The sequence below is a fragment of the Protomyctophum bolini genome, assembly GCF_963924005.1.
Source record: "Protomyctophum bolini genome assembly, chromosome: 15".
NCBI classification, from domain to species: domain Eukaryota; kingdom Metazoa; phylum Chordata; class Actinopteri; order Myctophiformes; family Myctophidae; genus Protomyctophum; species Protomyctophum bolini.
In genome coordinates, this window is record NC_137876.1 from 13710300 (window position 1) to 13727350 (window position 17051).

Below are 17051 nucleotides of genomic sequence, written 5' to 3' on the forward strand. Positions count from 1 at the left end.
CGCTTTTCCATGTCCGGAAAAGTAATGTGACAGTATCAGAATATTATGCACTTGGCATAATTAAACTCAACATCTGCTGTACTGTAGGTAAGGCTTTGAACGTTCATTTTTCAAAGACTGATTAACATGATGGAAGTGCTGGTATGTGAAGACCAGGGCTAAATACAATGAAATCAAGGCCAGGGAGGGAGGTGCCCCCTTTAAGTATGCATCCATTAAGCCCCCCATCCATTTCCTGTGTGTGGTTAGTGTACGACATGACCAGGCTAGGCAAACACAGTAACAACCTCCATCTGGGTCCAAATGGAGCAAACCCCTGGAGGAGGCCGTAATTACGGTCTCGCCTCCGTTTGCCAGACAGTAATGCACGTTGATGACACTGCACTCTGGCCCTTTTCCCTGTCACACACACACATACAGGGCCGTGTGGCCGAGGGAGCCATTATACTCATTTACCGGTTTCTCCACCATCTTTTCCACCACTGCCAAAAGAGTTCTCAGCAGGCCCGAAAACTAAGGCCCGGCCCTACCTGGGCCCTCATCAAACCCTGTACACTCAAGACACTGCCCCCGCTGCCACCCTTAAATCTCCATATATGGAGCTGACCTGTTCTGACATTCCATATGTTGATCTGACCTCATCAAACCCTTTACACTCAAGTCCATACAGTATATGGCCAGCTTCTCGCCCTCAGGCGTCTTACTGGTTATAGAGGTGAGTGATGTTTTGATGGCCACAGGAAGCGACTTGGTGCTCGAAATGTCATTACTCTAGTTTTATTTTTCCTACATGGTACTGCCAACCAGTGACATTTTCATACTGTACAACAAAGAAAGAAAGAAAAGAACAGAGAAAGGAATTAAACAAACCGAGCTGTGGCCATCAGATGATGTCACTTAAGACGAGGGCTTACAGCGTCTCTACAAGCTTCACATCTTAAATTAATATCACACACTGGGACAGGAAAGGCAACAGTAATGTCCTAGTCTCAGCCAACCAGAGATTACAACGGAGACCGCCACTGTCTGCCAAGAGAAGACAAAAGCCCTCTGTAATCATTTTAGACCGCCGCTGCTGTGGTTCCCCAGGCAGGGTCTGACAGGAGTCTGAGATGACACATCATCCCAAATGAGCTTGTGACAGAGGTGTGTGTGTGTCACAGTGACAAATACAGTACAAACTGTGAAAAATGGAAGCCACAACTAATCAAAGAAGTGCCTTTGTTGTCCATGTGAAGTGACACAAAAGAATGTGTGGCCTTCTTTAGTCAGGTTAACCAATGTATATAAGCCCTAAATACTTTGTCATATGATGGATTGTTACGATAGCCGATCTACAAGCTCAAGTGTTACGCTTGTAGATTTGCTTTTCTTTGTTTTGCCTAAAGTGACATGCTCAAAATAGGGATGCCAGGTTGGAAATGGTTAAACCAGCTGAAAATCTACAGTAGCAATACATTACTGCTAAAATTAGATCATGCTCTGCACTCACAAGCTGTGCCTACAGTAATGTAGTAGCTCTGAGCATTACTGAAAATAGTAGGATCTGTATTTGATATTACACGATGCATTACATCACATCATCAGCACTGTTAACTCTAATTTACCCTCACATTCATTTTATATACATTATTTGACCACGGGAATAGATACATACATCATAGCGTTTACTGACCTCAAGTAGTTCCACATTCTCTGCTCATCTGCTAGTACTGCACAAAGCAGTCCTTACCATTCCTGGAATCCACACACACAAATGCAACTTTTCAACTGCTCTTCTTGACAGATTACACTGGATTAGCAACATGATTACAAATTCTGCATTGTTTTAAGTAATAAATAAATTTGAGCTGTTACCTCCAAGATATAGATTCCAGCTAAGGCTAAAACATAAATCTATTGGCAGCTCTTGGCAAGATACAATGATGCAAAACTCCTCCTAGTTCAACTCTTAAGTCTTCTTCTTCTTTTTTGGTGCAGTGTAGCTGACAGTGCGATGTTCCTTCCTGTCATATTTATCATGGCCTTCGCTGTGTGGGGGAGAGAAATGAGTGTTGATTGATCATTCATCATACTAAATACTTTATCTTTATGATAATTCATCATACTTCCGTACATACGTTATCTGTTTGATAACAGGACTGTCACGATCATGAACCTTTACACGAAGATTAATATTCATTGCGATTAGAGATTTAATGGTGATTATAGCATTGGACATTGGAATAAATAAAAATGACATTTCTGTTTGCAAATAGTGGCAATAGCCAAGCCAAGTGAAGATTTTTCAACATGGAAACGTTTTGTAGACAATTATGATGCTTTAAGTCATTGTGAATAGGCGATTATGTCGTAATTGTGACAGGCCTATTTGATAATTCATCACACTAAATACTTTATCTGTGTGCTATTTAGCAGCATGATAGCCACACATGGTTTTCATGCCAAATCATACTGTAGGCAACTCCCTTCAGGCATCAAAGTATTGACCGACTTATAACATTAGGTTTGGGTTCATTAAAGGGGTGAAATGTTTTATTGAATAATCAATCAATAGAAACTTCACCATATAAAATTAGCAATCAAATAATCGGTTTAGTGAAAGCTAAAAACACCTAATTAAATGAAACATCTTTTTTGTGTGATTATAAAATTAAAAGTTACATATTAAGAAGCAAGTGCATTCAGATAACTTGTGATGAGTATTACATTTATCGTCATATTTGGGTTTATTACCTTAAATGTTATCCTACTTTTCTAGTCTAAATTAATCACATATGGGTTAATCATCAAACAATAAAAAACATTATCAACTGATCAATTAGGAAAATAACCAACAGTTGGTGACCTAGGTCTTCTACGTTTTTCAGTCCTTAGTTGAGAGAGATGAAGCAGGGACCTCTACTACATTCATGTATAACACACATTGTATAACATTGAGTTCCAGATAGACCTGGAACACCTTTATTATACCTTTTAATCTAGGAACCCCTTTTGTGAATCAGAAAACTGCCTCAGGTCTAATGGGTTAATTTGATGTTGTAGAAAGCTTCATAAACTTGTTTGACAGCACTGCCACGTTGTAATCATGTTAATGTGTATTTTAAGACATTTAACCACTTAATCCCTCAATACTTTTTAACTTGACCTTTCACTCACCTTGCCTCACGCCTCGCAGCGTGAGGAGTCGTGAGCTTGTTGATTTGCTATTTTCGGCCAATGTTCCCCTCAGAATAGGGATGCTTAATGTGTCCTATCACACAAAGATTTGTAGGCACCTCTGTCGTAACTCTGAGGACCCCCTTAGGGGCCCAGACCCCCTGTTGAAGACCCCTAGCTTATCATTATAAGACATATGTGGTGGTGGTGGTACCTGAAGCAGCGGCTGCAGAACAGATCTCCATCACAGGTGTGACAGCGGAGCGTGGCGTCGTGGTTACAGATGCAGCACCAGGGGAGTTCCTCCTCGTCAGTGTCTGGTGACGCCGCCGGGCGGGTGGTTTGGACCGGAGCCGCCGGCACCTGGACAACGTACCAGATACACAGAAAGGATTGTCCAGGACAGAGGTAGGCAACACGGCACACAACACAATTTGGAACAGGGGAGGGTGATCACTGGCATAAGTGTGTGAGAGAGGTTGTCTTTAAAGATCACACTTGTGTGAAGTGAGGGGCGCTCTTATCATCATACATCACAATCTGTGCTCAGCCAATCAAATCATCGCTATGGGGTACACACAAACACACAAAGCTGGGCAGAAAAAAGGCCCCTCACATTTGTATGCGACGAATTCTACTTTCAGAATTCAGAATTCTGACTGGGGAGGGAGTCTGAGAGATAAGTGGGGTCTAATGAGTCTAATGATCATTATACATCCTGATAATTATTTTTAACTTCTTACAGTGTTTAATACCGTTTTCTTTGAAGCCTCTGTTGTTTCTCTGTTCCTTGGGCCACTGTGCTCCAAACGTATGTTGTAGCCACTGGCCTCGTCCAATGTAGCTTCTTCATCGAGCTACAACACAAATAATGTGTTTCAGTATGGCTTTTTCTTACCAATTTATTTTGAATAAAATAGGCAAAGTAGCCGCCCGTTGTGGGTGACCTAAGTAATGTCAATGAATTCACAAAAGGTTCTCAGGTTCAGTCAGACCAGATGACATCCTGTCTACACATTATTAGCAGACAACGTGAATCAAATTAAGTCAAGTGTGATGTAAGATATGAACTCTGAAACCGGTTTATCATGCATGAGTAATGATCAAAGCTCCTCTATTGCATCTTCTGTTCCAGACCTGTTTTAATACTCTCTTCACAGCCTCCTCCTCGGTCTCCTCCTCACTGTCAGGGTGCTGCACGTCTTCCATAGTAACTAAAAGTCAAGAAAACAACATTAAAAAAAAACTCTAACCGTCAGCTACACTGCACCAAAAAAGAAGAACAAGTCTAACAACAGGTGTGTGATCACGTAACGGTTAAGTGATCACACACCTGTTGTTAGTCTTGTTCTTCTTTTTTGGTCGGGGTTACTTTTGTTCAAATCAAACGGCATACAGTACGTGGCCTTTTCAAACGGCACACTAAAGTGCACACCGGCACAAAGGTTGGGAATCACACTAACTTAACCCACTAAAACCTGAGGCAGATTCTACAAATGTCTTCTAACCATTGACATAGAAACATACGTATTTCAGAAAACTGATAGGCATAGAAGGCATTTTTAGAACCGGTCTCAGGTCTTAAACCCCTTTTGGTGTTTTAATCATTATATTATAATTTAGCAATTGAAAAATAGCAGATCTACAAGCTCATAGCGCGCCACTCAGTGCTTGTAGGTCTGCTATTTTTGAAAAATCGTGAAAATATTTATTTCAGAAAACTGGAGGATTTAGAAGATTTTTTTTAATTTCGTGGTCAGGCCTGAATGGGTTAATGGGCTAATAATCAGACTAGCAGAGTAACACAGAGACCAATTGGAAGTCAAAGAGCAGGAAGTGCTGTACCCTTGTCCGGGTCCTGTCCTTTGAGCGTGGCGATTCTCTTTGCCATCTGAAGGACGTGGTCCTGGGAGCAGCTCTCCTGCTTCAGCTCCTTCATGGCTTCCTCCAGCAGTCGGTTCTTCTCAGCTTCCATCTGCCCCAGCCCGTCCAGCACTTCCTCCAGGTTCTCCTCTGACCTGCCCTCCTCCCCTTTGTTTAGGTTGTTCATGGGGCCATCCGGACCTGCGAAAGGTTAACAGTAAGTTAGGTACTTACTAGCCCCATATGTGCCCTCTCCCTACGCTCATTCTGTAGCTCCGAGATGAGGTCACACACTGGGCCCCTCCCACCGCGTTTCAGAAACGGCGCAAGTTTCCGCAATACACGTTTCTTATCCTTACCCCACAATGAATCCAAAACGTGAAGGGGCAGAAAGGGTTTACACTAATTCAACCTTAAAGGGACACTTCACCCTTTTTGCAAAAAAATATATGTTAATGACGTTTAGAAGCATTAGAACACTTTCCTGGGGGTATTTATGTGTGTAATATGTGGTTTTAGATATTTTAGATTGTAGCAGTGAGCCTGTTGTCTCTGATGTCATGGACACTGGGCTCACTTCCTTCCTGGACTACATGTTGTCTCAGTAAGACAGCTCTCCCCCTATCCACAAGGAGGAGCAGTGCACCAAAGAATTATGGGAATTGTAGTCCAGGAAGGTAGTGAGACCAGTGTCCATGACATCAGAGACAACAGGCTCACTGCTACAATCTAAAATATCTAAAACCACATATTACACACATAAATACCCCCAGGAAAGTGATCTAAAGCTTCTAAACGTCATTAACATATATTTTTTTGCAAAAAGGGTGAAGTGTCCCTTTAACAACGCCCAAGAAAATCCAACTAGCCATTTGAACCGAGCCTTTACGTCCCGTATATTGTCAGTCGCTATGTTTTTCAAGGAAGTTGAAAAGCTTTAGCGCCTCCCCGGCTGAAGGTTGAATTAGTGTAAACCCTTTCTGCCCCTTCAAGTTTTGGATTCATTGTGGGTAAGGATAAGAAACGTGTATTGCGGAAACTTGCGCCGTTTCTGAAACGCGGTGGGAGGGGCCCAGTGTGTGACCTCATCTCGGAGCTACAGAATGAGCGTAGGGAGAGGGCACATATGGGGCTAGGTACTTACAGTAGGGAGCATAGATAAGTCAATGTTCTGAATATAGTGTTCATGTGGGTAAAGTCCATAACCACTTTCAACCCAATCTGGGAACCCATTCGGTATGTATTTCCCCCTTTGTTTTTGCCTCCGGGGGCACCACCTCATATTTTGTTCTTCTTCTGTTAGCAGAATCTGTCTGGAGAGATTACTTTCAACCTGGCATTGACAATGCCATTGTCAAATATTTTCAAAAACGTTTAAAACAATCATGAAAATAGACAATCTACAAACTATTTTGTCTGTTTTTGAAACAACCTTGTCAACCTTATTATATTTAGTATTTATTTATTCAAGAGTGTCATGTGTGTCTTGGAAGCTACACTGAATGCACTGCAGTGCATGATGGACAGCAGTCACACGTCACTTTCATTGACTGAAATTGAAACGTCAAGCTGAAAAAAAGAAAAAATTCAACACCAGCCTTATGGTAATGATAGCAGAGAGTTCACAACCCAACTTGGCCCCGGATAAAGTAATTTGCTCTCCAAGCAATCTATCCATCAAGCCCCGTTTTAAAATACACATTTTGGCCAGTAACTTCTTTACATGGTTTTATAATTATTTCCCCCTTTCATCTCAAGGAAAGGATCATTTGTAATGTGTGTATAGATTGTTTTAAACACTTTTATGTTGAAATAAGTCATTGACTGATGTCTTTATTGATCATGAAAACTAAATCATGTCATGTATGATTTATGTCATGATGGCCATTTTACGGACACAATGCTCACAAATAGATATTCAAATGGTTTTAACTTCTAACGTACAGATGAGATGGACTCTGAATCCGAAGGGAAACGATTGCTAAATAACAACTCACAACCTTGGGGGTTTTCTTCTTGGTTGTCTATAGCAGCTTCCTCTGTCATCTGAGTTATCAGGGAATTGGCTTGTTCTGTCTGGGACCTGGTATCTGGAGGCTGATGCACCTGCACACAACAACACGCATGATGTTAGGCTTTATTCAGACTGCAGGCTAAATCACCATTTGTTTCTCAAATATGATCTTTAGGACTGACTAATAAAAAAACAATCTGATTCCAATCTGGATAGGCCAAACACCTGCTCTGAGCTGCCAGTCTGAATATAGCCATAGCGACATTGAAGAACGGTGACAGATCAGTTAATTACAGTGTGTAAGAGAGGCCTTTAACAATGGAGTAATAGGACGGGACTTGGCTCACTGGCGGGGGAGCTTGAGAAGGCGGAGCTCTGCCCTGCAGGGCAGCCAGACGGTCCTCCATCTCTCGTTCAGATGGCACTGAACGGCACTGGCTGGGAGCCTTCAGAGCAGCAAGACGAGCTTCTATCTCCTTCTCAGATGGGATGGACTCTGTACGACGAGTCCAAAGCAAAAGGGAAAAGGTCGCAAAATAAACAAGTTTTTAATGTTAACACAGAATGGTGGCATCTTGTGGAGGATTTCTGTTACTTGGTTGCAGTGGTGTAAACTAGTGACTACATAACGGTAAAGGTACTTTACGTACTTTAAGTACAATTTTGAGGTATCTTTACTGAGTATTTCCAATTTTCAGTATTTAAATTTTTACTCTACTCTATTCCATTACATCTCAGAGGAAGATATTGTACTTTGACTCCACTACAATTATTTGTAAACTTTTGTTACTAGTTACTTTGCAGATATAAATTATAGATTTTTATTCATTTGAAAACTTGTAAAATGGGACATTCTGCATAATGAGTACTTTCGATTATTGGTACTATAATTACATGAAGTAAATTTAGAATTTTCTGACTTTTACTTTTCATTGCATGCAGTATTGGCATTTTTATTTAGTAAAAACAATTGAGTACTTTTTCCACCACTGCTTGGTTGAGTGTCTTCTTTCAGCCTCTGAAGCCTCATGGCGATGTCCTGGTCTTCTTTACTTAGGCCTTTGGTTGGCACGAGGCCTGCGTGGGCATTTCTACAACCCCCCTGGGCAAGAGGCTGCACCGTCTGCCCTTTAGCCTCAAGTGCAGCAACCCGTCTGGTAAACAAAAGGGTAGCATATCAATTATTTAACTAATAAGATAAGATAGCTGGAGGTTACTGCTGTTATGACACCTGGAGGTGTCATAACAGCAGTAAATATTAAATGGCTGGGTCTGATCAAATTAATATCAAATATCTAAATATTGAATCAAGCAACTTAAAATCTGTCTGGGGTGCACAAAATAGTCAGGGTTCCAGGCCCAGCCTGATTCGCTGCGTTCCGGTGATTTGTTTTGTCACTCGCTACTCAGTCTGGAAAGGGTCCAATCTCCAAGGTAGGCGGGACATGTAAAAGGGTGAACTGGACACGTGGCTTCTGATTGGTCTGTGGTGTGGGTTGGGGGAAAAAACACCAGTTTGACGTTGTATCAATGCGCAGACGTTGTATCAATGCGCAGACGTTGTATCAACGCGCAGATACTGCTGTTCCCTGCAACGTCCCCTTATCATTCACTAAACTCACCCCACACAGCCGTCAGTTTTTTTGTACTACTGAATAAAATTGATGTTTACTTTTTACCGTAGGTTTAGTCTCGAACTGGCGCTATTTTTTTTACAGTGAGAAGCATGGAGAGAGTGGCACTGGCTGATGACGTATCAGCAACAACGTGGCTACATAACAGGTGATGTTATGAAATGCGATTCTGCTGCCTGTTGGCCAGACTGAGTAGTGAGTGTCAAAACAAAAATCCACTGAACGCAGTCAAATACACCTTTAAGGGCCAAAAATGCTGCTGGTGCAAAATATCTGCACTGGATACTTGAGTGAGTGAGTGAACATAGAGGGTATGCGCATGCATAAAGTGAATGGCAGATCGAGTGGCAATTTAATGTTGTTTAAAGTCATTTAATTCAATCAAATGGGACTTTTCTGTTTGGATGTATGGGCTGTCAAGGCCAGAAAGTAGTTTTTTGCCACTCAATAGATGTTCCCGCATAACTTCCGGGTATGATGATGATGTCACGTGCATATCCTCTATAAAATGCATCTGTAATGCAGCCCCTTCACAGCACCTTATTCCTCGATTGATGCTAGTGATTGTCCAAGATATGCTACCATGCAGACATATCTTGGTCACTCGCTCTGATGTTTGTGTTACTTTGTTTTCTTGACCACAATGTAAGAAAGTAATTTAGATACTGTAGCATATTATTTAAACATTGTAGGCTGATTGAATACCTGGTATCCTACAGTTTCAATGTACAGATTGTTATTTTGATAGTGTATTGTTAAGACTGTGATGCAGACTCAAATTTACCAGGAACCTATCCTGGTTAATCTGGGACCCTAGTTTATCTGCATTCTATGTATGTGATTGCCTTGCTTTATTGTAAGTCGATCAGGATAAGAGTGTCTTTAAATTAAATGAATAAATACTTAAGAGTGTCATGATTTATCGATTCATACTGACTTTTTGTAGTTTTCTGGAGGAGACCATCTGCCAGCATCTTCTGCGGTCTTCCCACTGACAATAAAAAAAATCACCATAAACACTACATACATTGTTATGTTGGTATATTAAATGTGGACAAAATCTGACATTGACAATTCATATGATCTACCTGAGATTTCCATGGCACTGCTTGCAGACCTTCTGCTGGGTGTTGTTGCAGCGAGGAACCACAGCAGTGAAGTTCACACATCCTGAGCAGAATGACCGGCCACAGTTTTTACAGCCAACCTGCCACAAGAATCACACAGTGACATCATCACCACCATGAATTTCATCCTGTCTTTTTATTCCATTTAATAACAGTAACAAACTAGAAAAGGTCTCCACCAGGAGTGTTGGTAGGGCATTCCACATTTTGGTGGCATAACAAACCCCATATTTGTACCGAATCTGGGTTGAACGAGATCAGAAGCTGATCTCTGGTGTTGTGTCTATATGCGTCTCTCACGTTGCCCCTTGTGGGCATCTTGGAGACCATTGCAAGTTGCTGTAGTACTCTGTCCTCTACCAGTAGTACTACCCTACCCTGAGCCATCACACATTCCCACGGTAGAAGCCTTCAAGCCTTGCATTTTCTTGGGATAAATAAAGCAATCTGAATATGAATTGTAAAAGTCTCTTTCTTCAAGTTCCAGCACAGCTGTGTGTAAACCATGCAAGGTAACCACTTTCCAAAGAAAATGCAAAAAGTAGAGTTGGAAAACGTAGGAAAAGCATATATTAATATTCCTCTTCCACTGTGACTTGTTTATAGAAACCATCAATCCCACATGTCCTCCAAAAACGTTACATGCATCTTGATGATGATTTATATTGTTGTTTTGGACATCATTCTGAGCATTTCAGCAGCGAAAGACCAATTCCCGGGGGTGTGGCATTTGCATTTAACTGAATTATTTACATGTCAATCTCAGTGTTTTTACCATGATGTGAATGGTTCTATTTCAGTCACCCGCATGTGACACACGATGCACAGTTAAAACGTCTAATGAATGTCTAATAAAACGTCACACAATTTATGCAAAGTCATTCGGGCTCACGTCGATATAATCAGAGCACAATCTGACCTCTTTCCTGAAGAGAGTGAACTTTGATGCACAGCTGTAACAACGGTTATCCATTGTGCTCCAGGTATTCACGTGGTAACTAAATATTTAAAAATAGTAATAATTAATTGTACTGTTTTCGTACGTATAATCAGGGATAATTGCTTAAAACTGAAGCGCTAATAATATTATTTTCGTACGGTGCATTACACACACACACGCCTAATCAAAACAGGAAACATCCCGGAAGTGGCGTTGTTGTTCTCTACGCCGCTGTGAGACGGTGTCGCTCGCCCAAAAACAGATCTACAAGATATCACCGCGTCTCGTTGCAACGCGGTGATATACTGTAGATCTGTTCTTTTTGGTTCGAGCCAATCGTCTTTGAGATGACGGATTTCCGCTACCCGTCGCTCCTCCAATCAGTTCCGTCCAATCTCTCTCGCGGCCCCAGTTCAAAAATGTTAACCTCCGGTCGGTCACACAACACAAGCCTGCTGGTTCCCATTGTGAATGAACCGGTGTGATCCGGTCTACAGCCCGCCCTGCTGTGTCCGCTGATCTGCGCGCACACATACATGCACGCACCTCTTTCCGTATCCGCTCTAGACCCCCGGGCCGGATCACCAAGCGAAGCAAGTGGGCTGCGGGCAACGAACCGACAAAAAAGCGAATGTCTGGTTGAAAAAGGACAGCACAACTTCACAACAACGTTAGTGCGTCTTCATGTGGATCTAAAGATCTGTGCAAAAAGAAGGAAAAAGGTTTGTAAAACATGTAGTTTGTTAACGCTACCACGATGATCATCAAACGGGTTTGTTTTGAAGACGTGTTTTGTATTCAAACGTTTTTTCGGTGCGAACAAGCTCTGCAGGACCGTTTGGGAGATCATGTGCAGCTAATGTCGTTAGCTACAGCAGCACTGGGGCCTAACGTTTTCACATTCTTGTCACACAGTGACAGAGTATCTATCAATTATCAAATGATATAATGCAAGCGGTGTAGTAAGGCTGGTTGATTAGAGTTTGCATGCACAGGGAAGTACAGTACCAGCTACGAGAGTCTAAATCTTGGGCTACAACTAAGTAAATGTAGTATACGTAAGTACGGTAACTAAATAACTAAAGTGTAGTGTAGAGACTTTTTAAAGTAAACCTGATAAGTTGTGATAACAACAAACCTGCATCAATCAGTCATTGATGAATATAGTCAGAATATTAATACATTATCAACTGAACAATTTGCATTCATGGCAGCAGAACCATGAATTCAAGTTTAACTCAAGTATGCAGTGATGTAAATAAGTTTTCAATGTAATGGGTCCCAGGATCCAGGGATGGTCTTTTAGATGGGTCTGGGGACATTTTATGAGTCCTACTTCAATGACATTAGATTTTGAGTACAGTACTGAGTACAGTATTGCATCCAAGGACCCCCGGTGGGTGACATGATTGTGTCCTTTCTCAATTTAGTGAGTATGGAATGACGCAGGATGCAGACTATATGCATCACTGAGTATATTATAGTACATAGGCTACCGGGTACTGCATTAGCCTGATTATCAGACTCTGAGCTTCCTTCACTCAGTGGAGTGGGCGGAAACCAGGCTACCGGTAATACTGCATTACAGTAAATATTATAATATGGTTAACTGTAGCCGCAATTTGCAACACTAGATTTTTGTATAATGGGATGACGAATCTAGAGTTCGTCATCCCGTTGCTGTGCCAAACTCCAACACGTCAAAAAAATATCACAGCACAGGATTTCTTACCAGAAAGTAGCTCATAACATGTATACGGTGGATTTTTATGAAAGAAACGCTTTGCAGATTGAAAGAGGATAATTCAAGCTTGCCCTACAGCTGCAATGTTGGTGATGTCGATTTAGATCAATGCGCTGTCAGTGGAGGGTATAGCAACTCTAGATTTATGCCATTATTTAAAATAATATAGAGTTGCAAATTGCGGATATGTTAACTGATGATTCTGATCTAAGTCAATTCTAAAACGTGAAATTTGTGCAAAGAGGTGTTGAGACGACTGTAATTAACATGACTATTTTTGTCTGTATTGCCGTGTCAGCTTCCTTTTCATACACAATGGCAGAAGGCGGCGATGTAGAATGGGAGTTAAGTAAAGAAAACATTCAGCCTCTGAGACGGGGCAGAGCTATGTCAGCTTTACAGCTGGCTCTGCAGGAGGGAACGAGCCCCATCATCCAACAGCAGAAACAGTGAGAACACTGATCAGACATTCAACAATGTAGAACCGTACACATTTTACACCGTGAACTGTGTATCATGTCTCCAGATATGATAGTGATTTATTGTGCTGTGGTTTCCCAGGGCCTTTGAATCTGAGTTGCGTGTGTATGAAGGAGAGGATCCACTCGATGTCTGGGACCGGTAAGAGAGATAATACAGATCACATTTCTTATATTAGATTAGGTAAAAGATTATACTCTTAGATATAATTTAGTTAGGTTTTGAGTTAGGTAAGGTTGGAATTACATTAGTTCGGATGAGGTTTTAGTACAATTGTATATTTTTATTATACTGCCAAATTACAAGTTGTCTCAAGACACTTTACATTTAGAGTAGAGACCCGACATTTCCCTGTGAGTTCGCATTTGGCGACGGGAAGAATCCTCAACGAACCAGGCATCTATTTGGAAAGCCATCTGCCTTGACCATGTCAGGCTAGACACAAGAAGTTCATAAGAGTTCAGCTTCATGTTGATTTGTGTTTAAACAGCTATATAAAGTGGACAGAACAAACATTCCCTCAGGGGGGAAAGGAGAGCAACCTGGCTACGCTGTTGGAACGAGCTGTGACGCGATTCACAAAGGAAGAAAAGTATCACAGTGACCCCCGCTATGTTGACCTCTGGATCAAATTTGTAAGTGACCTTTTTTTGGGGTTGAAAATTTGTTTTCATTTTGGTCATCTTGTACACAAACAGCTTTGTCCAACACGTCATCGCAGACTATATATAGTCATGTATTCCAATATTGATATTGCCTAGCCTTTTGAGTATAACAGTAATTACCTTTGTCATACATGTGTCCTTTATCTCTTATCAGGCGGAGCACAGCTCAGAGCCCATGGATATTTACAGATACATGCAGGCCCAGGGAATAGGAGTGACTCAAGCCTCCCTCTACATCGCTTGGTCGGAGGAATATGAGAAACTAGGCGACAACCGTAAGGCAGACATGGTCTTCCAGGAGGGATTCAAGAACCTTGCAGAACCACAAGAGAAGCTCATGGCGTTTCGCAAGTATGGGTCAACATGAATCGTTTGTGCACAGTAATAGATGAAATGACCTACTTTGAAATGGCACTGCATTTTTAAGCCCAACCGTTTTTCCTGCACTGTTCCTCCTGCCAGGGCGTTGCAGGCACGTGTGTCCCGGCAGGTGATGATGAAAATGTTGGAAGGCGACAGCGATGAGGATACCAAAGAGCCTGAGAGAACTTGTCTGGTGGATCTCAAACACAGGGGCAAGAAAAAGGCTATTGTTCCTATCAATAGAATTGGAGCAGTACTCCGTAAGTCCCATGCAAAAACACTTTTACTGCACAGTATTCTACTGTACCTCACCTGCTACTACAGTAACTCAAGAGAATAGACATGCAGTCGGCGGATTACACATTTATTTTGCGTTTGTTTCATGACAGCTAACAAGCAGGGTCTGACGGTCATGGCACAGGAGCCCTCAGCTTCCTCAAATGGCAAGAACAGTCACTTTGTGGTTTATGATGAGAACAAGGCTCCGAGTGCTGAGCCTTCAGGATCCAAGTTGGAGGCCTGGGTGGCCCCTCCACTAGTGAGGGGAAAGGAGAACGATCAAAAGCCTGAAAAATGGTGCGATGTCAAGGTAGGATTACTTCAGTGCTTATGTGGTATTGGCTGGTGAACGTCATTAAAGGGGCATTCCACTCAATTTCAACACTTTACTATGTCATTAATATACCTTAGAGCTGTTGTGTGGAAATAAAATAAAATCATGTTGATGACTTCATCAATATGTGATTAACCATGTTAATTAATTTTTTTTTCAGACCTCCAGTTCTAGGAAACACAGAATGGGGGACATTATTTTTATTATTTCCACAAAACAGCTCTAGGGTGTATTAATGACATAGTAAAATGTTGAAAATTTAACCGGTGGGATCCTTTTCAACATTTCCTTTATTTGCTTTATGTAGATGCCCCCCAGGTCCAGATATGGCCATCATGATGTAGCCCCTCCACCTCCTCTTATGCCAGCCTTCCAGCCATTTGTTGAGGAGTCGGACCAGCCTCCAACAATGTGAGTGCTCTCATGGATTCTTATGGTCCTCATGGTCCTCTTACATGGGTGATGGATTTTTTGTGTGTCAAGTATTTTATCGATTGTAATGTGGAATAATCCTGATGCAGGGTATACGCAGGTATTTCCTTTTTCAAATAAATTGTTTTTTGTTAAACGATTAGTTTGATAAACATTTGCAACCCTAACGCATTCCTTCATTTATTTGACGATCAACTTGCAACCATCTAGAGTCTAGATGGTTTTTCTAGATTGTAGACCACCCTGCAGAGGTTGTGTGTAGTTTGTTTCATCTGTGGTCCTCCTGAGATGTACCATCTGCTTTATTTGCCTAAGGACTCCGCGTCACATCAACCCTGCAGTGAACATGGTCTTATCGGTACGCAAGCCCGGCAGAGAGGATGAGACCCCTCTAAAGAGGCTGCAGGGACGACAGCGGCAGCAGGAGGAGGCAGAGGCGGGGAAAGCACAGGAACGGTCCATGTACTGCAAGGAGCTCCTCCATAGCGGCGGCACAGAGTTCTGCTTCGAGGAGATGCGTGCTGAGCGCTATCGCCAAAAGACAGCACATCATGTACACGAGGGAGTTTCAAAGGACCAAACCAGTACCGGTGCTGGTGTCTGAGGAACTTAAACAAAGACAACAACAAACACACTTCATAAGTTGTTTTTCTCAACATTTCTCTATTCCTTTTTTGTCAGGTGCTAACCTGGCTTATAATCACTACTGGGGCTAGTAGGGACCTAGTAGACACTTTTTCATGATTGGCTGCCTTGTCTCTAGGCTACCTCTAAGCCAATCGTTGACTTGCCCATAAAACCCTTCGTCTGAGCGGAATCTGCAGATTCTCAATGGCAGCCATTGTTGTTTACAAACATGGAGGGGCAGAGACTGTAAACTCTACTATGCCACGTAATTATTAATTACAGGCACGGCGATTATAATTAAGGCATCTTGCTGCGTCTGGCAGTTAGGACTGAGTCCTTTTTTTATTTGGCGCCCCTAATTGTTTGTCAAACTGTCTGGCGCTTTTACATTTGGTTTCAAAAGGCATTTTATTTTTTGTATATAGTTGTGAATATTGAACTGTTCAAAAATATAAACGTGACTGCTGGCTATTGATCAGTTTTGTGCTATAGCAGGATTACTAGCTTTAATTTTCATTCATTTTATCCGGTACTTTTATGCAGGATCTTTTAACATACTTCATCATTTTGGTTTCCTTTCATTTTTACTTTTGTTCCATTTTTTGTCTCATATTTACTCATCATCAAGTGAGTCGGATATTGTTGTAGATGGGAGGATGTGTCGGTGATGTGATTCAGTCTGGATTGTGTCTACGTATTGGTCAAACGTATTCTCCAGCAAATGTTGTATTGATGTTCAATAAACCTGAAAAAGTGGTTGCATGATGCTTATTTCTTGATGAGATGGTAAGGCCGTTGTTATAATGCTTTGTCAGCAGAGGGCATGCAAGAGATGCAGTGAGTTCAAATGCCCAGTTTTTTTATCCTGGTAATGGTATTATGATTACTAGCTGGGTGCAAGAATGGGAAGCTGGCAAGCACAAAAATCTATTAATACTTTGAGCCAAATATGCTAACATTGGTATATTTGCTATCATATATTATTCACAGTGAGATTACAAAATAAACGAAATAAAGGAATAGGTATAAAGAAAGTGAACTGTCATTAACTGCCATTCCACTTTTTATTGATGTCCGACTCCTAATACAAATAATTAAAAATGTTCTCTTCCACCCCATGTTGGGTAGAAAAGCGCTATATTCATTTGAGATATGATTATGCAGTGGTTGGAAGTTGTCTCCATATACTCTTGCAATGATACATTTTGACTGGTGTAGGATGGGACACCAACTGGTAGACAATGTCAAAGTTATTTGAAGGATAGGATACTCGATGCGCTGCCAGTGACATACAGAACACTTTTTTTAACCAGAAAAGGAACATGATATAAGAATCATCCAAAATCCCATCTATATTGCCATATTTCCCAGCCATAGGCTACTCTAACCA

General features: G+C 41.6%; 2 protein-coding genes across 2 annotated transcripts; one reads left to right on the top strand and one right to left on the bottom strand.

Annotated features, from left to right (window-relative positions):
• Positions 1-74: 74 nt before the first annotated feature.
• On the bottom strand, positions 75-10901 carry zfyve19 (zinc finger, FYVE domain containing 19). Its single transcript, XM_080783312.1, has 11 exons — positions 10717-10901; positions 9759-9877; positions 9608-9661; positions 8015-8190; positions 7384-7532; positions 7020-7128; positions 5005-5223; positions 4297-4373; positions 3903-4016; positions 3374-3522; positions 75-2030 (listed from the first exon to the last, which is right to left on the bottom strand). The coding sequence occupies exons 1-11, from the start codon at positions 10768-10770 to the stop codon at positions 1952-1954; spliced, it is 1299 nt and encodes a 432-aa protein (XP_080639438.1). The 5' UTR covers positions 10771-10901; the 3' UTR covers positions 75-1951.
• Positions 10902-11381: 480 nt separating this feature from the next.
• On the top strand, positions 11382-16397 carry bub1bb (BUB1 mitotic checkpoint serine/threonine kinase Bb). The gene is made up of 9 exons (XM_080783905.1): positions 11382-11459; positions 12780-12930; positions 13043-13102; positions 13452-13596; positions 13781-13977; positions 14089-14249; positions 14379-14578; positions 14910-15013; positions 15350-16397. Exons 2-9 carry the CDS (start codon positions 12797-12799, stop codon positions 15636-15638), a joined length of 1290 nt encoding a protein of 429 aa, XP_080640031.1. The 5' UTR covers positions 11382-11459; positions 12780-12796; the 3' UTR covers positions 15639-16397.
• The last annotated feature ends 654 nt before the right edge of the window (positions 16398-17051 follow it).